General features: G+C 50.8%; 1 protein-coding gene across 1 annotated transcript; it reads left to right on the plus strand.

Annotated features, from left to right (window-relative positions):
* The first annotated feature begins 1,069 nt into the window (after positions 1-1,069).
* On the plus strand, positions 1,070-18,709 carry LOC115330461 (fatty acid synthase-like). Its single transcript, XM_029992287.4, is given in 15 exon segments — positions 1,070-1,535; positions 2,231-2,388; positions 4,425-4,628; positions 5,281-5,610; positions 6,694-6,813; positions 6,957-7,312; positions 8,892-9,245; positions 10,148-10,391; positions 11,887-12,100; positions 12,102-12,121; positions 13,122-13,331; positions 14,070-14,311; positions 14,765-15,022; positions 15,869-16,126; positions 18,351-18,709. Coding segments are annotated over 15 exon segments (3,543 nt in total). The 5' UTR covers positions 1,070-1,182; the 3' UTR covers positions 18,573-18,709.
* The last annotated feature ends 5,780 nt before the right edge of the window (positions 18,710-24,489 follow it).

Below are 24,489 nucleotides of genomic sequence, written 5' to 3' on the forward strand. Positions count from 1 at the left end.
CGAGAGCGTCACAAGTTTCGTCGAGGACGTTCTCGGCCTCATGAACCGCGCCGACCCAAACGCTCCTGACGAGAAGAAGCTGCGGTTCCTGATGCGAGGGGTGAAAGAGACCATCTTCGGAGGCCTTGTCCGCAACCCCCCAGCCACCGTCGAAGATTTCGTCAAGGAAGCCACAAACATCGAACGGGCCCTTCAAGCACGGGCCTCCCATTACCAGCGACTTCCCGGCGTCGCTGCCTTCTCGACTTCCCGGACCTCCGCGACATCATCCGGGACGTCGTGCGGGAGGAAATCAGGAAGCTTCTTCCTGCTGCCGCAAGCCCGGATTCGCCCTCAATCGCCGTGATTGTCCGGGAAGAAGTTCAGAAGGCGCTTCAGCCACAAGCTCTTGTCAACGCCGCTCCCGAACAACCGACGCTGAGCTACGCCGCGGCTACCCGACGACCACCGCCCCCTGCCTACCCGTACACCGCGCCACCCCGACGTGAACCTCCAGCACCGCAGTTTCCCCGACGCCAGGAAGATCGGGCGCACGCCCACCCAGAACAGGCAGCGCCACGAAAGACCGACGTGTGGAGGACAGCGGATCGACGACCCCTGTGCTATCACTGCGGTGAAGCCGGCCACATTTACCGTCGATGCCCCTACAGACAACTGGGGCTGTGCGGGTTCCACCCAAGCAACCCGCGCCCAAGATACGACGAACGCCCTCGCGACATTGAGGAGTACCTCCGACGCTCGCCCTCCCCAGTGTCGTCTCTCCACCGTGAAGCCCGCTCCCCATCGCCACGACGTTCAGCGTCCCCAGCCCAACGACCCCGCCGAGAGAGCCTATCTCCCCTGCGTCGCCGGGAAAACTAATTGCGGCAACGCCTGGAGGTGACGTTGCCGAAAACGACGGAAGCAAACAGCCTCCAAGAACGCCGGAGCGCTCCCACTCTGACGATCGCACATCCGCAACCGGATGTCTTTACGGAAGAGCAAGTTCCGGAAGACGCCAAGAAGGTTGCCTGGGACGTGGCATCCCCGTCGAAGACCACCCTTCCCGAGGCCGACCTCCTGGTAGCCCGTGATGCAGTCGGCAGCAAGGCACTGGAGGCACTCACGGATGCGCTCGCGGCTCAGTCGAGGGAGGGTGGCTTTGTTCTGCTGTCCCTGCGGACTGCACTCACGCCCGCCGAGATGTTCCTGTCAACTGTGGGCAAGGTGCCGCTCCGGGTACACTCTCGAGACTCTGTCGAGGCTGCCTTCAGGGAGCGTGGCTTCTGGCTCGTGGGCCTCCGATCCAACAATGTGTCTGCGCTCCTGCTGTTCAGGAAGAGGCCGGCCACGCCGGCTGGTGTAGACAAACAGGCAGTGATCCGGGTTGGAAACGGCGGGCTCGGCTGGGTGGAAGAGATCAAAGCCAAGGCAACTGAGTACCAGGAGAGGCCGGTGGGCGAGAATGTCTGGCTGGTGGCTGAGGACGTGGGCACCAGCGGGGTCGTTGGGCTCACCAACTGCCTCAGGCAGGAGACTGGAGGGGACCACATCAGGTGGGCAGTCTACGTTGCAGAAGAAAACAGTTCCGGCAGTGTGCAAATTTCCAAGAGGGGTTTCGGTTGAGCGTTGGAATTCCACAGACGGCTTAATTGCACCTAACTGTGATCTTATGAATTGTAGATTTAGCTGGCAGTTAGGTTGGAAGTCTCCTGTTTCTTTGACACAAGCATAACAATGTTATTGAGACTTCTACCTTCAAAACATGCTACAATGGGGCTCAAACACAGCTTATACAGTTTGGTACATCACACAAGTCTGTATAAGTAATGTGCAAAAAAAGGTGTAGATGTCATGTTCACAATGGGTTGGGCAGTGTACTTAACCGTAACGTACCTAACCATTGTGTACCCAACGGTCTTCTAACCAACCATTGTGAACCCAACTGTTTTTGATCTGTCTTTGACCTGTCTTCTACCTCTACATTGGACCTAGCTGTCTTTAACCTAGCTGTTGTTGTGTCCTTGACCTAGCTGTCTTTGACCACGCTGTCTTTGACCACGCTGTCTTTGACCACGCTGTCTTTGACCACGCTGTCGTTGACCACGCTGTCGTTGACCACGCTGTCGTTGACCACGCTGTCGTTGACCACGCTGTCATGGTCCTAAACAAAGTGTACCTAAGAACAGTGTACTGAACCATGGCATACCAAACTGTAGGTCACCTAACCTTAGTGTGGTCTTTTCCCCAGGTGCGTCTTCAATGCCAGCCTCAAAGGCGGCGCAAACCCAGTGGCCAACTTCCAGCCAGCCAGCTCGGAGCACAAGGAGCTTGTGGAACGGGACCTGGTCATGAACGTCTACCGCGACGGAAAGTGGGGCTCCTTCAGGCACACCGTGACGCAGTCACGTGAGTGGGGCTCCATGTAGCTTTTTTACTCAAGAGACTACAGTATTCCCTGGTGTCCAAGTTGATCAAAGTCGGCGAGAGCTTTCTCGGCTTCTGATTGGATGTTGTACCATAGCTTGCGCATAATCACCCAACATTACATTTTTGAACCGATAACGAGTTCACAGCTGGGCACATATTTTTGGTGAGAATGTTTAACAGCGCATACAAATAGCGAGAGAAGATTGTGCCGCCTCTGACGTGTTTGTTCTTAGTCGAACCCATTTATAAAGAACCCTGTCGGACACGCATTTTTGTTTGACATATCCCGTGATTCGCTATAGCAAAACTGGGCATACCGCAAAGTTTAAGGCCGGGGCTTCGTAACGGTTATTTTCTTCACACTACGGTAAACACTCGTTAATGCATTCTTCAGTGGACCACGAAAAACATTTATGACCCCCGAAAAACCGATAATGTTCTAGGCAGGCTGACAGCTGGAACAAAATGTAGCTCTTGAACTGTTTATTCTGCGAGGATGTTTACAGGATGTTTGCCCCGAAAGAAAAAATTTTACCATTTTAGCTGACCTCGTATCTTTTTCGTCTGGACTTAGATCCACAGTCTGCAGCATGGCAATTGTGTCCTCGAAAGCAATCTGATGATGCTGCTGTGAAGCCATGGTCCAAACAAAACCAGCAGAACCGTACAGAGATGAAAAAGAGAGCTGCGCATAGCAGCCGAGCCGCAGCGAGGATTACCGCTTTCATGCAAATGCCGCCACCTCTCCTGCCACGAATGCCCCGTGATCGCAGGCAGAAGTTCGACGATCGCTAAAATCTACTCTGCGCCAAGGAATCGTTTCCAGCTTGTCGAAGAATAACGAAGACGGTTGCCATTTCCTGCGGAAACCGGATTAGCACGCGGAAGTCGAGCGAAAGAAAGACCTAACAAACAAAACGTGGCAAGCGGCAGTTAGGAAGCAGCCGACTCAGTCTCTGAGTAGCTGTAGGCACCGACAAAATGAGAAGGGCAGGGCACGTCTTTCGAACACCCAGCCTTCAGCGCTAGTTCTTTGCCCTCTGCCGTGCTCTGCCGCACACGCGCACGCTCGAGGTGCACGAGACGTCGGAGCATCGTCAGAGGCAGGGAGCTCACGCTGGAGGCTAATATGTGGAAGCTCCTCCCTACCGTTCTCACCTTGTCGCTGACTGTAGTGAACGAAGCAAGAGTGCACAACTCCTCCGCGCAGGGTCTGAAATACAAATGGCTGCATTTCAGGCCCGCACAGCAGAACGACCAGACAGCCGTCGGCTTCAGCCGCGTAAACAAACATAACTCGACCCCGAACGGACGACCGACTGCCTAGCGGCGTAGTACGGTAAGGGAGAAGGTCGCTCGTTACGACGGCACCTGGGCACAAGGTTCTACCGCAAGAATGGCAACATTAGGGCCTGACTCCGCGGGAATTGGTTTTGGTGCCAGAGTCTCGCCCGCTTGCGCGAAAGGGGTGCACGTCGAATGGTTGGTAATCCGTGCTCCGACTCGATTTAACAGAGATGATAGCCCGTAACGGAGATGACATCCTTGGTCTCTGTGTTACTATCACCGGAATATTAGTGCAAGCAGGTGTGCGTGTTCGTGTTTTTTCCGTAACTTCTCTAGGTGCCACTTGGTTGCCGGGACACTTGTCGTGTATAGGCTAGAGCCTAGACGGAAGAGACGGTCCATCTCAAACCATGGGTAGCTTTTTCAATTTCATGGCAAGTGCCTCCTAATGCCAAGTCCGCATGCACTGCGCCTGGCGAAGAGGAAAGCAGGCGGAAATGTTTGTTGTCGATCGACGTTCCAGTCGCCGCCTCAACGCTCGTATTGCAAATGCGGTCTGTAAACCACGTGACCCCGATCAAGCAGTTGAAAACCCTCCGTAATCTAGGCTCTCCAGTATTGGCCTTTCCCCGCTCGCCAGTATGCCGAGCGCTCCTGGGACCAAGTGCAATAAATACCATCGCCATCGAGAGTGGACCCAGTCTCGACGGCTTACTCTCGGCCCGCAGGCGGCGCCCCCCGGCTGTGGACGGAGCAGGCGTTCCTCAACGTGCAGACCCGAGGTGACCTGTCGAGCCTGCAGTGGTACGAGAGCCCCCTGCGGTACCGGCCGGCCTCGGACGACCGGGTCCTGTGCAGCGTCTACTACGCGCCCCTCAACTTCCGCGACATCATGCTGGCCACGGGCAAGCTGCCCCCGGATGCCCTCCCCGGTGGGTGCACGTCGCTCGCCAACGGTGCAGATCGCATTTAGTCCTGAGGGAGAGGTTTGTCTCCCGCGTTGACAGCCATAAATACATCCTTTCCGAAGTTCAGTTCGGCCACTCTGATCACGGTCGTCATCCAAAAAACAGTATGCTACCATAACGAGTTCATATTCGTGGGCTCGGTAGTTATCGAATTTCTCGCATCGGCCTCTTTGGCAGCAGTGGCAGTCAGTGCCATACCCTTTAATTCAGACCTTTAATGCCTCTTAGAGTTGAATTCGGAGGAGGAGAGCTTACTGCCACAGAGAAGCTCTAAAGTACCTCCGGTTCTAAATTGGAAACCACAGGAATCTCTCGCAAGCGGATGCACCAAAATGAAACCGAATAGTAAGACTTTTTGCCTTCAATATTTTCTTTCGATGCTTCCAAACCTGAGCAGCTTGGATTCACTGTACGATCTCCTGCTAGATAATTAAAAAAATCCCGTGCATTGACTCTTTCTTCGAAAACAAAACCCTACCTCTGGGAAGCACCTCTTGGGGAAAAAACTCGACAGTCGAAGGATTAAAGAGCAACCGTCTGGGCTCTGCCAGTTGCACATTCTCCCCTCCTCCCGTTGACTGATGAGAGGGGTCACTCATTGCCTCTCGGGGTGCAGGCAACCTGGCGACGTCTGACTGCGTGCTGGGGCTGGAGTTCTCCGGGCGGGACCCCTCGGGGCGCCGGGTGATGGGCTCGGTGGCGGCGGAGGGCATGGCGACCGTCGTGGCGGCCGACCCGGGCTTCCTGTGGGAGGTGCCGGCAGACTGGAGTTTGGAGGAGGCGGCGACGGTGCCCGTGGCCTACTCGACGGCCTACTACGCCCTGCTGGTGCGGGGCGCCATGCATCCCAAGGAGGCCCTGTTGGTGCACTCGGGCAGCGGGGGCGTCGGCCAGGCCGCCATCTCCATCGCCCTCTCCATGGGCTGCACAGTCTTCACCACCGTCAGTGGGTGGGACCCTCCGCACTTAAACACCTCGTGTAGCGGCTAGAGTCATGGGTTCCGACGCCGGCGCGGTCTCAAGACACAAAAACCAGAGCGAAGAAAGAGCAGAAAAAGAATGCGGACGATAAGTTGGACGTGCTCGCCTTGCTGCAACGAGTCGAAGTTATTCGATTGCTCGTCAACTCTATCTGTTTCTAGACATTGGGCGATGCCAGCGTTTTCCTGCAAAGTAAGCTAGAAAAGAGTTGGGTACAGAACTTGGGGAGGATGTTTTGCCGACGGTGTTTTGCCTGCTTCATTAGCTCGCAAAAACTTCTATCATATACAAATCACCGTTAACATGTACACAGTCATTAAGAAAATAGGTATCTCGCGTCTTATTTTAATAAACATTCGAGAAAAAACAAAACTTTGTATAGTCGCCCTGTATATAGTCTGCACTGCATAAAATTTTAACTTTGCAGCATGCATAGTCTATTCATAATGTAACACCCAAGTCTGTGGTGCGGGAACATGAAGAATCTTAAGTCGAAGAAAACGACTGTAGAACGTCTGAACGACTGTAGAACGTCTCGCTCCTTGTATACGCCCGGTGCTGATGTCACAGAGTTCTTGACGGGTACACCCTTCGTGGACACAAGCGAATCACTTTGATAACAAAAGACCCATTCATCTAAACTGTACAGCCTTTTTTCACAATGGCTATGACCTTAAGGCACTTTCTTTTGCAATTAACAATGAAACGCTCTAAAAAAACATTTGAAGGACAGTCTGCATTACATAAACATACTGACCTTGTGCACTGAAGTTAAACACCAAATCGCCCATCCCTTCATAAAAAAATGTAAAAATTATGTAATTACTTTTTCCACACCAGTCTCAGGTGTTACTTTGGATTATTTATTGCCAGCTCGCCTGCACACTCGGTTATTTCGTTAATGTTTTTCACAGTCCAGGAAAAATATGGTTATGACCCATTACATGTCCTAGCACTGGAGGGGGTGCGAAAACAGAACCCGCGGTGTTAATAGAAGTGCCGATCCCTGGCATCTATATTCACGGTGTGCGCTCGGCGTTGCCTGCAGGTTCCCAGGAGAAACGGGAGTTCCTGAAGCGGCGCTTCCCACAACTCCAGGACCGCAACTTCGCAAACTCTCGGGACCTGTCCTTCGAAGAGCACATCCTCCGCGAGACCGAGGGCAGGGGTGAGTCGGCATTTTGCATTTGCCCCGCACCTCTGCGGCACTTTCGATTCCCGCGTTTACCGGACGAAAGGACGGTGCGTGAGAAACTGCCAGCTCCGGGAGCTCGTGCGAGCGGGCCAAGAACCCTCTCCCTGCACGCCCAGGGGTAGACCTGGTGCTGAACTCGCTGGCCGAGGAGAAGCTGCAGGCCAGCGTGCGCTGCCTGGCCACCCACGGCCGCTTCCTGGAGATTGGCAAGTTCGACCTGTCCCAGAACAACGCCCTGGGCATGGCGGTGTTCCTCAAGAACGTCAGCTTCCACGGCATCCTGCTGGACGCCCTGTTTGGGGACGACCCCCGGGTGGCGGCGGACAAGCGCCGGGTGGCCCAGCTGGTGCGCGAGGGCATCGCGTCGGGCGCCGTGCGTCCCCTGGATGCTGTCCGCTTTGCCCGGGACCACGTCGAGGATGCCTTCCGCTTCATGGCCTCCGGCAAGCACATGGGCAAGGTGGTGCTCGAGGTGGGTGCCCCACGCCGCTCGCCAGATCGTTCTGGCCAGTGTTGCCGCGGCACTTTCTTCTTCATACAACCGTCCCATTGGTTGCACAAAACTTTTGAGACGCGTTCGAAGACATGTGTGAAGCAGACGTCATACTTGAGGCGAGTCTGCAGCAAATATTGTGTCTTTTAGCACTCGGTCTCAAGCTGTCACAGTTGCGACTACTCGCGACTGAGTGCATTGTGACCTCTCGCGATATCTCGCGAGAGGACGCGCTGCCGCCATCTATGAGGTAACCCTGGAGCTGCGTGTCACTAGAGCGAAGGTTTCGCAGCATCTAGGAGGTCCAATATACATCCACTATGTATGTAAAACGGTTGCTTCTAACATTGCCAAAAGCTCTTCAAACCAATAACGAAAGAATGATGCTCTAAATCAGTCGTTCTCAACCGTTGACGTTTTGCGGACCCTTTGTGGGTTGGCGGAGGTGACAGAGGACCTCGTTCGTGGTGAGGGGAAGGGAAAGGTATATGATAATTATGATAATGATTTAATAAATGTATATACCTTAGAGCTAGTGTAAAGTAGACTTCTCTCATTGGCATACATAAGAGAAAAGTCGCCCTAAAATCCTCACGTTTCTTCTCTATCTGAGCAAAAGACTGCCTCTATTCCCGGGTTTGACTGATGAGGCAGGGCGTCGCGGACCGCTAGAATGTCTTCGCGGACCCTAAAGGGTCTTCGGACCCCCATTGGAGAACTACTGCTCCAAATGAAGGGCAATATACAACAATCTCATGTTCCTTGGCTAGCCGATAGATGGCACCATTGTGCTTGCTCGTCTTTGGAGAGCTTACAGTGAAGAGGTCGCATGGTTTACATGGGCCGCATTTGCAATACAACCTGCGAGGAGGTGACGGAAGTATCGCTCGTCTGCGAGCGTCTCTACCTTTCCACCTGCTTTCCTCCTTGCCACGCGAAACCACGTCGCATGTGCACTTGCCATCAATCTCCGGCATTAAATAGCAAATGCTCCTCGTGGTTTAAGACAAACCCTCGCTACTTTTAGGCTCTATTCTCGTCGTAAGAAATCGCGAGAGGTGTAATGCACTCTGTCGTAAGTAGTGTGGGTGTGTGAACAGACCTTTAGGCTGCACAATAGTGCACAATGCGCCCGGCTGGAACCATACTTGAGTGTGTGAACCGGCCTATGGGGGGGGAATTCGGATGATCGCCATTTTGTCGCATTTTGATCTGCCCTGGAGCGCCGCCGTTTCCTTCGTTACCCGACTTGTTTTCACCACATTCGGTGGACGGTCAGAGGCGCTGCTGTCTGCAGTCAAGTAAAGCTCCTCGATGTGCCAAAAGCCCTCGGAGCTTTTGCACAAGGCCTGTGCCTCGTACGGGAGAAGGAAATGGCAGTGCAGCTCTGAAATGAGCCAGCCTTGGAAGCGAATGGCGACCGAGCTGTGGTGTCTTCCTGCCCCCAGAACAACCTCGCGGTTTTCGATACTTGAAAACAATATTTTTCGGGAGTCGGAAGAAACGGGAAGCATGAATCTCGCCGAGGGGCCTTACGACCGGACGCATCCTCTCCCAGGTGCGGCCGGAGGAGCCCCAGCGGCAGGCGGTACCGGCCACTCCCCTCTCGGTGGATGCCCACACGCGCACCTGCTTCTTCGAGGACAAGAGCTACGTGGTGGCCGGAGGCCTGGGCGGCTTCGGCCTTGAGCTGGCCGACTGGATGGTGGCCCGGGGCTGCCGCAAGCTACTGCTCACGGCCCGCTCGGGCGTTCGGACGGGCTACCAGCGCCTCTGCCTGCACCGCTGGCGGCTGGCCGGCGCCAAGGTGGCCGTGAGCCGGGCGGACGCGGCCACCGAGGAGGGCGCCAGGGCGCTGCTGCTGGAGGCCGCCGCCCTCGGCCCCGTGGGCGGCATCTTCAACCTCGCCATGGTGGGTGGCGCCCAAATGTGGCAAACGCATATTTTGTCGAGCACTGTCGCTTTTGTGCGTCAATGGCAGATGAGAATAGACCCTTTTCGAAATTTAGTGCATTTTGCGGCTACAAAAGCAGCTTCACTTTCGACAACCTAATGGCAGTCACGACGCTGTATTTTGTCGGGCGTCGTCTCTTTCGCGTGTCGATGGCAGACGAGAATGGTTCTTCGATCGAGGGACTTTTTTCGAATGACAAGTGCCTTTAAGGGGGTTGTCTGCAAACTACAAATGAAAGGCAACCCAACGTCGTCCTAGCATTCTTCCAGCTGTCGGAAAACATAAGTGTTGCACCATTGTGTCGTTTTTTGTTGCCTTTTTATGCCCCGTGCTACTTACGCTTGAAAAGGAATCGTCGACAAAGACCAAATTTGCGCAGATAGGTGCCGACAGTGGTGTTCCTACTATACAGTGCCCTCTATAAATTGCAGCAGCGGAAAGCAAAGGGCAGGGGTGAAAACGTCTGCATGTGCAGAGGCTTACTGGACAGATGTGAGATTGCAGGCAAAGCATTGCCCGGATCTATTTTGTTGACCTAATAAGTACCATTTTTTTTTCGTAAGAAACTGGTGTATGTCGTTTTTTCGTAAAGCAAGTTGCCTTTTGGAGATTTAGAGGGTGATTGGTCGACTGCGAAGGACATGAGGTGGCGATTAATTGCATGTGGCGATTAATCGCCGCCTCATGTCATTTCAGCCACTGCATCTGCTGCAAGGCTGACGGTCGCTTCTCCCGCAACACTTGCAGTAAAGACTTTGGTCCGTCGCGATACTCTTCTCTACAAGCGGAGCATAGACTCTAGTTGCAGTGAAATGGAAATGCGCGAGCCGTTCCTGAGAAGGGGCGTGTGTGGAGCGCAGGTGCTGAGGGACGCTCTGCTGGAGAACCAGACGGCGGAGGCGTTCGAGGCGGTGTGCCGCCCCAAGGTGGCCGGTACCTTACACCTGGATGCGGCGTCCCGGGAGCTGTGTCCCCAGCTGGACCACTTTGTGACTTTCTCGTCGGTGTCGTGCGGCCGGGGCAACGGGGGCCAGACCAACTACGGCTACGCAAACTCCGTCATGGAGCGCGTCTGCGAGAGGAGGGTGGCCGACGGACTGCCCGGTGGGTGTCTCTTGCTCCGGGGCACAAGTTCTCGGACTTTACGATCTTGAGGAACTAGGGTTGTGCGAATGTTCAATTAGTGGTTTCCATTATTATGTTGTACTATATCCGCTTGGAGGTGAACTGCAATACTCATGCTTATCGAAGCATTGATTGCGGCGGCTTGGCGGGTGTTGCTTCGTTGCGCTGCACAGGTACCGGTTGAGAAGTGCATTCCACGGGGCTGACCCGCTGCAATGAACACTTCGAAAAGTACAAATATTTCAGTTCATCTCGAGGTGAATGTCGTTAGAAACTATTGGGAAATTTGAACATTCACACGACAGTACCTGAATGGCAGCTGAGGAACTCCTCCTAAACTCGGCATTGATGCGATAAAGTCGTCCAGAAGTCTACGAATACCGTAAATAGTAATATGTACGCAGGAGAGACTGTTTGGCTGACAGGTGTGCATCAGTGGGTGGCTGAAATTTTCCCAAGTAGTGCTTAAATTTGTGCAAAACATTGGCTTAGGGCCAGGAGCAGTCAGCGATATGGTTTGTGGAACCCGTGAGGGTACTCTGGGGAGCCCCCGAGTTCCTCGGAACCTCTATGCTCTAGGACACGGTGTAAGATACTGTTCTGTGCATCTATTGAAGATAACACGCTGTGCTTGCAATCTTTTTAAAATTTCAGCTAGTCTGTCTCCTTCATTAAAATTTTGATTGTGCACTTGTGCACTGCTGGGCCAAAGATGGACACGGTGGTTGTTGCCACGATGGCCGGAACTGCCGCAATCGCACCAAATGTCTTTCCTGGCACGAGATGTTTGAGAAGCATTATGTTAATGTCCTTTGTAAATTTAATCTTGCTACACTTGTTCAGAGATGTCTCAGTGACAAAAGTCTCAGCCACTGTGTAAAATACTACTCTTTAAGTGAGCACACTCAGCACGGCGAAAGCTTCGCCGCGATTGACTGCATAAAGTCCTCTTGGTACGTGCCCGAGTAGCATATGCCAACATCGCCACCGTTGGTCTAACGGTGCAACTGAGTAAAAGGAACAAAGAAAAACAAAAAAGTTGTGGTGCCATGGCACCTGGGTGCAAGCACTTTCTGCTCTGTGCATCTGCTTTGACCTCGAAGGACGCCGGCTCGAACGCTGCTTCAAAGGTCTCTCCGCTTGAATGCGTTTATAAAACAGTTCTTGCTGCTGTGATCGAGGCATGAAACTAGGATAAATAGAGAGCTTTAGAATAATGTATGTAATGATAGTGCACATTGGCGCTAATTTTAGCACTAGTGGCGTGCACAGGTGCGATGCCCACACTTCTATATCTTGCTTCGTGGTCCCGGAGAACGTCAAACAATTCTTGTACACACCCGAAACGCAAGATGCGCAAAGTTTGAAATCTGTGCCGAAATAGTGGAACGATCTAGCAAGTTGGAAGTGACATTTGTGCAAACTGGATGCGAGGCCGGACGACTCCTGCTGACCTCCGCCATCCCCCCCCCAGGCCTGGCCATCCAGTGGGGCGCCATCGGCGACGTGGGCGTCCTGCGGGAGACGATGGGGGCGGACGTGGTGGTGGGCGGCACGGTGCCCCAGCGCATCGGCTCGTGCCTGACGGTGCTGGACCGCTTCCTGCGCCAGGGCCACCCTGTGGTCTCAAGCCTGGTCAAGGCCGAGCTCTCCTCCGGGAAAAAGGGCAAGGACAAGCAGGACCTTGTCCTGTCTGGCACACATCCTCGGTAAGTCCTCTCCCTCTTGCTCCTCGTGGGAGGTGCCGAGGCTAGTTCACGCACTTGAGACTACAGAAAGGAGCGGTGCGACAACTTTTGTACTTTGCAAGAATGCCGTTTAGAATTAATCCCTTAAGGGAATAACCTATGAAACGTGCATTAGTTTTTCTTTTCATGCAATGGTAGTTGCATTTTTTCACACAACTCGCAGCCAGAACAAGCAGCCCCGTGATCTGGAGCCGATTATATGTCGCCAATGTTCATCGCAGTCAGATGCCGTTAGCATTTCAGCTATTGCCGTCATTACAGTGATTGGACACAAGCCACTACCCGAATGCTCGTGGAGCTATCGATTGATGCGAGCCCAAATCGAGAACTCTTGCAATGCTCGGGTCGAATCTGAGCTGCATTCAAGTATTCCCACCGGAGGGCTACGCGAACACTGCGACCTCTAAACTACGTCGTGAAGTTTCGCGAAGGAGAGATTGAAAGAAAATGCTTGTTTTTATTCTCGAAATTACACCGTAACAAAGAGGTTTTTTGGTCAACGGCGTTGCGTGCTTGCATATGCTTGGGTATTCCTAGTGCAAGTGAGCTTGTGTAAAGCAAAAAACATTGTGCATGTCGCATTGCGACCTCTCGTGATAAATTACGAGAGAATGCGCCGCCGCCACACTGGTGCCGTCAATGAGGGATCCTGGAACTGCATTTTAGTAGAGCGAAGGTTTTCTGGTATTTCTGAGATGAAATGTACATAGTATCCATGAGAAATGCTAGTCTATACCGTTGTCGAAAATTAATCGAGCCAAGAAAGAAACAATGATGCGCGAAAAGAAAGGAAATATACGGAGATGCAAAGTGCTCCACTGGCTCTTAGGCAGTTGCAAGTGTGCGAACCAGCCAAGCGTTGCCCTAGGCGGCGCGGTGGGGCTCTCGGAACGCGTTCCGTAGGGCGAATTGCGGTGTCGTTGTGGCGGCTTAACTGAGCTGGTGCTCTCTCTGACTGCAGGTGTGAAAGACCCCTCGAGCCTGAACCCCTCCCTGACCCTGGGGGAACTGGGCATGGACTCCCTGATGGGCGTCGAGGTGAAACAGACCATCGAGAGGGACTACGACCTCAACCTGTCCATGCAGGAAATTCGACAGCTCAGCATCGGCCGGCTCAAGGAGATTGGCGGAGGGGCCGCGGCCGGAGGTTCCGCTGCACCCCAGGGGGCAGGTGGGCCCCCCCCTCCCAACTCTCGCGACACGCAGAGGCGCTTGGGGCGGCGAGATTGCCCGCTCGATCAAAGCGAAGGGACGTCCAATTAGAGGGGCACTCCGGAAATTTTAACATGGAATGTGTTTTAACTAAAATGATCAAATGAAAAAAAAAAAAAAAGCCTGAAAAAGTTTGCTACTCTCCCCAAAGATTGCCGTGGAAACGCGTTCTGCATACGCAGAATTTATCCCTCGGATGCAGACAAATTTTCAACTTGACCACCCAGACTGGCTATCTTTTTTGACCTTTACTCTTTTCTTCACTCTGTTTGGGATCTCTAAATTCAGAACGTCACTGGAAGGCGGGCTTGCTGGCCGAGCAGGCAGTCTAGAAAGGCGTGCACAGTGCACGTTTCGTCCGTGGTGCTTCGAGCTTCAAGAGCATTGCTTTGACACCATCAAAATTTGTAATTAGTTGGGAAGAAGTAATACTATCCTCTCTGGTCATTTACGAAGGAGTACAAGGCTGGGCTTCCATGCAACCAAACGCAAGTGCCTTAACCTTAAGCATTTAGTGATGGATTGAGGAAGGCTTTGCCTGGAAAGGAACTAGTTTTGCGAATGTCAATCGAAGGAGCCAAGAGCGATCGTACACAAAGAGAACGACGGTCAAAAGAGTAAAGAGCATTCCCGCGTATCTTTTCTTGCCATAGTTTGTGAATGCCGTGCGAGGCTCACGGGCTCTTTTGCCCCGCAGAGGACTCGTCGGTGTCCGAGGTTCCCCGGTTGACGCTCATCGAGAAGCTGGTGCCGGACCAAGTGGCAGTGGAGATGAACGGGCGCCCCGGCGGGCTGGTGTTCCTGGTGCATTCCATCGAGGGCCACGTGGGGGCCCTCTCCGAGCTGGCCCAGCAGCTGCCCATGCGGGCCGTCGGGCTGCAGCGCACGCGCGACATCCCCGCACACAGCATAGAGGAGCTGGCCGCCATCTACCTCCAGGTGCGCCCACACAGCCTGCCCTCCGCCAACCGGCACGCGCGTGGCGTCGACCGAAGGAGCGCCTGGGGCACTGCCCAATACCTTAGTCGCGGTCATGCTGCTACGGTGCAATCCACTTGTAGCGATACCACGTACAATAACGTACCGCTTATAAAAATTGGTTCTGGACTAGGAATGCTGTTTCTGGTCTAGACACGACGACAATCGGTTCTGACGATTGAATTTCGGGGTTTTCTCATTGTCGTTATAAGTTGACTGCACTGTGATACATCGTGCTCAAACGTGCCCGAGGTGTGCACGCAAATAATTCCTTCGCGTTTGCGGCGGCCACCGCGTCTCCTGTACTCTGCATGGGCAGCGTGACTGGAGCTTAAAGGAGCCAAACAGTTCGAAATAACGAGTGTACCATAGTCCCGCCTCCGTGGTCTGACGTGTCCCTCTCCCTCTGTGCAGCGGCTAGTGGAGGTGCAGCCCCAGGGGCCGTACCACATTGTGGGCTACTCGTTTGGGGCCACGGTGGCCTTTGAGCTGGCGGTGCAGCTGCAGGGGGCGGGGGCCCCCGTGGGCAGCCTGGTGCTCCTCGACGGAGCGCCCCAGTACATCGGCGTGCACACGGTGCACCACCGCAGCCGCTTCACCGACGCCAACGAGGAGGAGGCCTCCCTCTTCTGCGCCTTCCTCATGCAGTACCTCGACATCGACTTCCTCCAGGTGGGTGCCCCTTGCAAGCTCTTGGAGGGCAAAGCTTGACCTACATTATCCTACCCTAACCCTTACCTAAACTAGAGTGCCTGGAAGATTCTCAGACTGGTTATTATGACAATAAGCTCCACAACTGTGGCACTTTGGGGGAGAGGGCCTGTCAATGTGGAGGCAGCATCTATGGTGGTCTGCTTCTGCTGTTAACCGTGGCAAGGGTGTCAAACTTATTTGTTGCGGAAAGAGAGCTCTACTTCGAAATTTCGCAAAGAAAATCCCCTACCAAACTAAACCTTTATCGATGGAAGCCAGAAAGGGTGGGAGCCTCCAGAGAACTTTTGTGAGACCCTACGAGTCAATATAGTTCAGTCTTCCATAATCGGAGTTCGTTCGGAGCACGAGTCGGCAAAAATATGGATCCTAGAATGCGTCTGGGACTTGTGCGTTTAGCGTCCTATTCTGGTGGTCCCGAAGCAGCAGCAAGTGGCTTAGCAAAAGCCGGATTGTCGCGCTGCCGGATGTCACGATCCTGGTAGTTGGACGTAGCAGTCCCGCCATAAGGCATGAAACCGCGAGCTTTGTCGCGTCGTTGCAACCCTGGCTGCCGAAACTTCCACGGACTTTCAAGCTTGAACAACTCGCGGCGCAACAAGCGTCTGCCTCCTCCGCTGCCATGACTCTGTTGGATCGTGGCCGGCGACAGTGGGGACACCTTCACGAGGTTGTGGGGCGGGAATCGAGACACCGTATTGTCGGATGGGGAGAACGCGCACCGGTCAAAGACACATTCCAGGCACCGTAGCGAGAGGTCTTGCGGAGAGGTGCGTTTTGTGCAACGTTCCCTGTGTGCGGTCGCAGGTGAAGCGGCAGATGGTGCAGTACCCGACGTGGGAAGCGAAGCAGGAGGCGGCCACGGACCTGCTGCTGGCGGGCATCCCCGAAGTGCACCCCAGCCGGGAGGACGTAGCCCTGGCCACGAGCGCCTTCTACGACTTCCTCAAGTGCGGCAGCGAATACACCCCCACGGCCAAGTTCCGGGGGGACGTGACCCTGGTCAAGGCTTCCAGACCCCGCAAGATGGCCATGCAGCTGCCCCCCGACTACGGCCTCTCCGAGGTGCGTGGCGGTTGGCACCGGGTCCTGCCCGACTTTGGGGTCCGCGCAGACGCGCCTTAAAGGCCGACGAGCGGCCAGAAAGGGAGAAAACTCAATTCCTCCTTAGTTGGAGGAGGGGGAAGACCCTCCTCCTTTCCGCAGGGAGTAGTTTGGACACCCGCTCCTGTGGGGAGAGAAGTTTGCGAGAGAGGATGGAGAGAAGGGAACTGGTTATGATCTCGGCAGAAATTGCTCTTTAGGTCGGCTTCTAAGCCGCAGCCACGTTGCTCGTACATGGCACAAAAGACGCATCTTCACTGCAGATGCAATGAGAGAATTACCTGCGGACACGCCTCGAGTGTATCTTGTGTGCACCGTCCTAGAAGGAAGAAGGCTCTATCTGCAGACTGTCTTTTGTACATAAGCAGTTGGACCGCAGCGTCGAGGCTCGTCCATACACTTGTGACTGCTTTCAACCCGGCACGTTGCGGCCCTTTGCGATCCATTACGATTGCGTGAGAGACTTCTTCCGATAGCCGTGGATCACTCTCGATTTATGTTTATTTACCGGGTTTTTTTCGCACTGTCATTCTTTCACTATTGGTTTGGAAAACTTTTGACAATTTTATAAAAAAAACATTTCTCTCGATATGTTTGATCTCGTAAATACTGTAAAAGCTTCGATCTCATAAAATGCAATTCCAGGGTTGGCTCATAGATGGCGCCAGCGTGTTAGTGTATTTTCTGGTGCGGGATATTCCGAGAGGTCATAATGCAGTTGGTCGTAAGCAGTCGCGAGTGTGTGAACCGGCCTTTAAGTGGAGGGTCCGAGGCAACGGCATTAAGGACTGAGTGAGTGCCCACCCAAAATTTGGAGATGATATCGAAAAAATATTTTGCACTAGCTCGATCATGCTGGCAAAGACTGGGGCACAGAATCTGTTGAGCTATCACATGCATAAAGTATGTGGGTTGTACATGCTCATGTTTAGAGCTAGCTCTACCACTGTTCCAAAGTCCTGAATGTTTGCCACATTCAGCTTAACTTAGAAACATCGCTATCTGGTCATAATTGTCGGAAAGTTGAGCATGTCGGTGAAATGATCACGGTCTAAGAATAGATACAGGGATCTATTTTACTGTTTTATTTAATCTGTAAATATAATTTCCATAAAATTCCAGCAAAAACCAGCATATCTGCTAACTCATCCATCAATAAAAATGTGTCCTCTAGGTTTAAGGAACCTACTAAACACAACTCTAATAAACTGCAAAAACAGTCATCCACTAATGTTCTAAAACCCTACTCTCAACAGTGGTTTTTTAAATCTGGATTAATTTACAATTAAGACAAATAAGGTGGGCCTGTAATAACCCTGAGCATAATTTGCGTACCCATCGCGCCCAGCCAGGCGCTTTCCAGGTCAGCCGCTGCTCCCAGCACTCCGGTGCAAAGCGGTGAAGCATGACACATGCACGCTGCTGAGACGAGGGTAGACATGGGTGGCAGAAGTGCCAAGTGTCATGGCACGAGGGCATGTAGCAGAAGCAATAATCGAGTGATCTGGTCAGGAGTACACGACCCTGGTTCTGTCTTATCACGCTAGCCACAATCCTAGCATTTTTGCAAAGTTTTCTCGGAAGTTTTAGTTCTCGACATTGCCGACATCGTCCGCGAATTTGGACGACGTCGGCGATCAACCGGCCAAAGCGATTTATGTTCTGCCCGGTTGATTTGCAGCATCGAAGCACGACATTGTGGCACTCGTCGTCTCCTTGTGCGTGGTTCTTTCGTCGGCTAAACTAGTCAAGTGCAGCGAATGTCCCGTGACTTGCACTTTTCTTTGCCTTTAACAAAACATTAGGCACGACCGATAACAATGTATTAATGTTTTTGCTTTAAACCCATCTCGGCGCAGGTGTGGCGCAATTTGCCTTTCCTCTCTCCTTTCGTCACCCGGCCCCACTCTGTGTGCGTGGGTATCACATGGTGAAAGATAAGCTACGGCTGGACCAACCAGCATGCAGCTTCTACCGCACTGTCAGCTGAGGGTTGAATGAAGTATATTGAATGTGGCTGTATTGGAAGCAGTAGTATGTTGGAATACTGCGAGGAAATGAGTCTGGGCCATCTTCGTAGAACTTGTCCGAAGACACCCTCTCCTAATCTAGGATTGTCGACACATTGTTTCCAGAGGCCGATTGTTTCCCGGCATTGGCTGAACGTCCTTCGTTGTTCTCGCAGTGCTGCGAAGGCAAGGTTCACATCCACGTGGTGGAGGGACTCCACGAAAACTTCACGCTGGGCAAGGGGGCACTGGAGTGTGCCAACTTGGTTGCCCAGCAAGTCGGCACGGCATATCTCGGTTCGACGCCGGGCCGGCCTGCTCATTCCAGAGCGGCGGCATCCCCAGGGCGCTGCAGCGCAACGTTCCTCGCTGCCGCTTGGCTGTTTTCGTCGTGTTGACCCTCCGGTGCTCCCCCCTCCTTTTGTACAGCAGACAGACAACGCGAACAGCATTTTCGCCACCACTGTGTATTTATGTATACTCATATTGTATTTTTGTTTATTGTGTTGCCCCAATAAAGAGCTATTGAATCGCATAATGTGTGTGGCCTGCTGGGACGTGTGGTGCATATCTCCGACCTCGAAACAAACCACCGTAAATATACTTCCAGGAACATTTGAGTTTGTTACGAGCGCATCACCTTGTGGACGTGGGTGTTTGCTGCAGGCGTGGTCGCCAGTGCTTCCTTCTCAACATCTTCTCTTAATGAGACTAGCACAGCTTGTGTGAAGCCAGTGTCTTGGAATGATTGGTGTGTTCTTATGTGTTTAACATTATATATCTTGTGCTGTCATACACACACAAAATGCGTTAATTGTTGTAGGGGGACACCTAAACGGCATTAAGTAGGCGTGGCATTCATTGTGCAATGTTCAAGCCGATTGGAAGTGCTGCTGATACCTTTTTTCATTGGCAGTTGTGGCATGCAAGGGTCTATAGCAAACAACCTGGTTCGGTCAAAAATGCAAGTTAGTGACACAAGTGTGTGTGACTTGTGTTGAAATGTAACTAAGTTGTAGGCACAGCTGCACCTCACAAATGTCTCGCTGCAGTTGCTCGCACCATTCTGTTACTTTTCAAACATCCCGCGATGTCACCAAGCTGTGCTGAAGCAATACGCTTACTTTACACGTAGCTGCACTTGCGCAAAATGTGAGGAATTTGCCCAACATTGTGCCACAAATTATTTTCACTCCATCAATACGCTCTAACATCCTTGCACGGACAGATCGTTAATGTAGGCATGTGCATACATTTGAAGCTTTAGATCAATGCTTAGAGTTTAGTATCAAGGTCCTTAAACTACTTACTGGTCTGAAAACTCGGCAGCTTCCATCCTAGTAAACTTTGTCAGTATAAGCAACGCTGATGCAAGTGAAAGTAAAATGCAAAATGAAAAAAAAAATGGGCAGAAATATTTGCGGACCTGAAGTGTGCCAGGGCTACCGGATGGATGGCGCCACCGAGTTTGTCGTCGACCAAAAAAAGTGTGAATAGAGCGCGATGTAACACCTCGCAACCGAGGTGTGGTGGGGGACGACAAGGCTGGGGCATACCTGTGCTGCCGCTGGTGTGTGTGGATGGCCCAAGGTGGGTCAATGTTTTGTAATGAGCCATCTTCAGACTCTCGCTGCGAAGCGGCGTGAACAGGGGGCTGGGCTGGGTTCACCAAAACTGGCGAAGGGGGACGTTGCTGGCAAACTTCGGCTGCTAGGTATTACGTCGCGGCGTCGCTCCCTACAACCAGCCAAAGCAGTGCGGCCTCCGTCGCTATGCGTCTCATTGCCTAGCCTCTCGAAATATGCACCCCACCGCCATCTGTTGGTTGTGGTAGGCCTGATTGTAGGTTCTTGAATTAAGACGGTGAGGGCAAGCTGAATCGCTCCCAGTTCTCCCCCTTCAGTGGGAGTTGTCTTGTGAGTGTCAGTGCCATACGGGGTAGTGTGACCATGGATATTGCCACTAGTTCATTGTGGAGGGTGGTGAAAGCTGAGTCGGTATATATCGCCAGCTTTTCATCCGTATTTTCCCACAGTAGAACTCTGGCAACGTGATTTCTCGCTTGAGTGGCCTGTCGATCTGGATTGCGTATGTTCGCATTTTTCGAGATGGGCTTGGCATCTACCATGTTTACATGCACTACCCACGGTGGCTCGTCGCGGAGCAGTACTAATTTCCCCCTCTATTTGGAGAATTGAGATTATATAATATATGTATATATAAAGAGGTGCACATCTTAGGTTATATATATGTTATCAGAACGTACATGTTTCAAATGCCAAAGGCATCGCTTTTTCCCCCAACAGCCAAATCTTGTAAGAACTATGTGCAGCGTAAACAGTGCGCAAATCTTTCTTTTTTCTTGAGGTGAAAACCGGTATAGTTGGAGTAGCTCAAAAGTGACCTCCTGCAATTCATTTTTTTTATTTTTTTTAACATTGTTTTTGTTGCATTTTTTGGGATGGGGGTTTAAAAATATGTTTTACACAGCTTGACGAGTCCTTGGCACCCCTACAAAACAAGCAGACAATTACAAAAGTCGGAAGTAATAGATAACAAAATATGATAACACACAATAGTTACACACTCTTACCATAACAGAAATTACTATGTGCACATTGGTAAAATGTTTGATATATTGTTTTTGGGTACACAAGGAATATTGATTCCATTTGATGCGATGCTATTTAATAATTCGGGAAGTAGGTGACCAAAATTAGTTTCGCAATTTAGGAGTACACCATAAGTGAAAATGACCGGCTTGGTGAAATAAAATATGGGATCGTAGGACAGCTATTTTTAAGAAAGTTTACTGTTTAATGCAGCTTGATCTGTTAATATTAAATGTTCGGAATAAATAATTGATACGTCGGGGAATACTTTTCGAAGAGGCGCAGTGATGGGGTCGTCCAAGAGGCATTAGCAACTTCCCGAGTAGCTTTTTCCTGTTGAACTCTAATCCTGTATATCCCCAAACAAGATGTGTGAACCATAAGTGAGTTTAAAAAAGCGATTTGTAATGTTGAAGTTTTACATTGATAGATAAAAGGTTCCATATTTATTTAAAACACTGACAGTTTTTGACAATTTATTACAAATATGATCTATGTGTTGTTTCTACGACATATTTTAGGGAAAAAATACACCAAGAGTTTTGGCCTTATCGGTGTACTGTATTGTTACCATAATTCAGAGTAGCTCATTTTATCTATGCTCTTGAGTGCAGTTGAAATATCACAGCCTTGCTTTTGTCAGCATTTACATGAAGAGAATTTCCCAGTCCGGACTCCAAAGTCCTAAATTGGAGATGTCAAAATAATGACAAGAATACTTTGACGGGGGATGTCAAAATGTTTCTGAAAATAATTTTATGCCTTCAGGAACCGGCGTCACAGACGTCTAAATAATATTCAAATTATTTTTTTTTTAGTTCATGTCAAAATTAAGGATGTTGCAAACCGTTGGAGGTTCGAGTTCGACCAAGCTCGACTCTTTTGAACTTCTTGGAAAAGTTTGACAAAGGTTTGATTTGGGTTCGACTGCTATGCGCATGCACGACAGGCTGGCCGGTTAGCTTCGGATTGGATGGTGATGGCTAAGGGATAAATAGACTACTTCCATAAAGCCCTGCATGCAATACGGCGCGCGTTGCACTCTGGGAACTAGTTGGCCAAAGAGGAGAGTGGCATGGTTTCGGTTTTGATCGACACGTCGACAAGAGATTACACACAGAGCGTGGACTATAAACGGCCGTTATCTTATGTTTTCTGGTTCCGAGAGCGTCATTTGTGGTCTATAAACTAACCTAAATGGCCAGACCTCGAAGCTTTAGCACAAGCCCGAGACGTATATAGCTTGTCTTAACACATGCTTGTTCTATTTTTGTACTTGAGCCTTTCTGTTAGCGTTTCGAGGTGTCTGGACGAGCCAGTGCTGGGAATCTCGACGCTGCGAAGCTCGGGGATCTTGCTTATGTACGAATCAACAGGCTGTAGCAACAGATAAGTATGCATACATCGAGCTCGCGCCTTTTGATTAAGAAGTTTGTTTGTTTCGTGCGTCCATAGAAGAAATATTACTTTTTGCAATGACTGTTTTCTTAATACGCCTGTGTACGCGAGGTAAAACTCGGAGGTGCCATTGAAAAGCTCAATTATAACACACTTCTTATCTCTTATCTGTACTGACCCGCAGCACTGCACGAAGCGAAGTCCCCACCCACTTGCATTTTACTAATATTAAACATCGCGTATGCGCGTTAAGTTATCCTGCAATCGTATAGGCACATTCGCACATACAAACCGTTTTAAGAAAGCAAAAGTCGAGCACTTGTGTGAAAAATGTTGCACCATTCGCCAGAAGTACGCCGGACGGGTATGAACCCCTTTGCGGTGCGCCAAACGAACGAAATTATTCAAGGTGCATTTGACGGTTGCTAATGGCCATAATATTTGTCATGTGTTTGCTTTCTTCCTGTCTGAGTATGCCGAGATAATTTCGAACACACGTTCAGGCACAGATCTTGGGCGTCAGTAAACGCTCGTCCAAAAAGGCTTAGCGAGGAGTAGGGGACGCTTGTTAGGGCCTCCGTCGTAGCTAGCCCGTCTCAGCTTTTGCGAAAACTTAATCTTTTATCAGCATAAAACTTGACTGGGAGATATATATGATGACACGAGGAAGACATCATAGTAACTTTGGTGCAGTAGTGAGGTCGAATTTATTACGTTTCCTTAAAAGTTTATGCGTCAACGCTGGGCTCAACCTTTATACTCCTGTGAGGATGCGGCTTGCTTTTCGCCCAATGAAGTAACAAGAAGTGGACGTTTGGCAAACAAAATTTGTGTAATGCTCCAGGTGACCGAATTTCATTTGTATTTCACTGGTACTAGACGGGATTATTGAAATTGAACTCAAATATGAGGTGACTAAGCCACGTCCTGCTACGTTTGCATACGCACTCAAATATCCGGTGTTTCGGGAACCAAGGAAAGTGCCCCGGCCTTCGTTTTGTATCGCTCGAGAATGAGTATATTGTGCATTCGTAAAAAAGTCAGATAATCGCAAACGCAAGCAGCGCGTTCGGTCGCGGCGTGATAGCATGAGATGAATCTGCTCAGTCGAAACCGAAACTGAGTGGCCAACTAGTTCCCAGAAGGCACTGCGTGGTATTTCGCCGCAATGGGGCGCGTCGGTTTTGGAAGAAGTCCATTAAGGGCAGCACTGATTGGTTATTTCAGTTAATGGAGTACAAAAAATGAAAGCCGTTTACAACTCCCTGTATCGCCGAATTAGAGCGCAGCTCTTGAGGAGGAGGAGGAGAAGGTATGGAGAGGAGGCTATGCCCCTTCTCTTCTGCTCGTCTCCCATTTAGGGGAAAATTTTGCTTTCATTTTAGCGGAGAAATTTTTCCGCTAAATTTAGCAGAAAAAGTTTTCCGCTAGGTTTAGCGGGGAAATCTGTCTGCTAAATTTAGCGGGGGAATTTTTCTGCTAGATTTAGCAGGGAAATTTTTCCGCTAGGTTTAGCAGGAAAACTTTTCTGCTAGATTTAGCGGGGAAATTTTTCCGCTAGATTTAGCGGGAAAATTTTTCTGCTAGATTTAGCGGGGAAATTTTTCCGCTAGGTTTAGCAGGGAAATTTTTTAGCTAGATTTAGCGGGGAAATTTGTCCGCTAAATTTAGCAAGGAAATTTTTCCGCTAAATTTAGCAGGGAAATTTTCCCGCTAGATTTAGCGGGGAAATTTTTCCGCTAGATATAGCGGGGAAATTTTTCCACTAGATTTAGCCGGGAAATTTTCCCGCTAGATTAAGTGGGAAAATTTTCCGCTAAATTTAGCGGGGAAATTTACCCATAACGCACTGCGCAGTTACGCCGACGCCACTCAAGCCGGAAACGGGCGCCTAAGAGGTGCACTCTAAAAAAATAAGTTATTAACTTCTTCAGTGATTAGAATTGGTTTCTTTTCATTGCAACTGTTCATAAAATAAAATAACCCTTTGCATAAAAAAAATTCTCCAAACCTAGACATGCTTGTATCAAGGTCTCGCCACACTGTTTGCAAAGTCGAACCGGGTGAATCCACTGGGTGAGTCTAGTTTAAAGTTTGAAGGTTCGTTGAACTGGTTTGACCCAGTCAAACCCCGAAAGCCGAAAGTTCGACCTAAAAATCCGATTCGACAAAAGTTTGCGACACCTGCCTATTCTAAAACTCTCTGTTGTCATAGAGATGAATGACATTAAATGATCTTTAAAGGACACATGCAAAGGAAAAAAACATTTTTTTTAGACAGCTTAGATGGAAAAAGAATGTCATA

Source organism: Ixodes scapularis, unplaced genomic scaffold (genome assembly GCF_016920785.2).
Source record: "Ixodes scapularis isolate PalLabHiFi unplaced genomic scaffold, ASM1692078v2 PGA_scaffold6__148_contigs__length_123643588, whole genome shotgun sequence".
In the NCBI taxonomy this organism is placed as follows: domain Eukaryota; kingdom Metazoa; phylum Arthropoda; class Arachnida; order Ixodida; family Ixodidae; genus Ixodes; species Ixodes scapularis.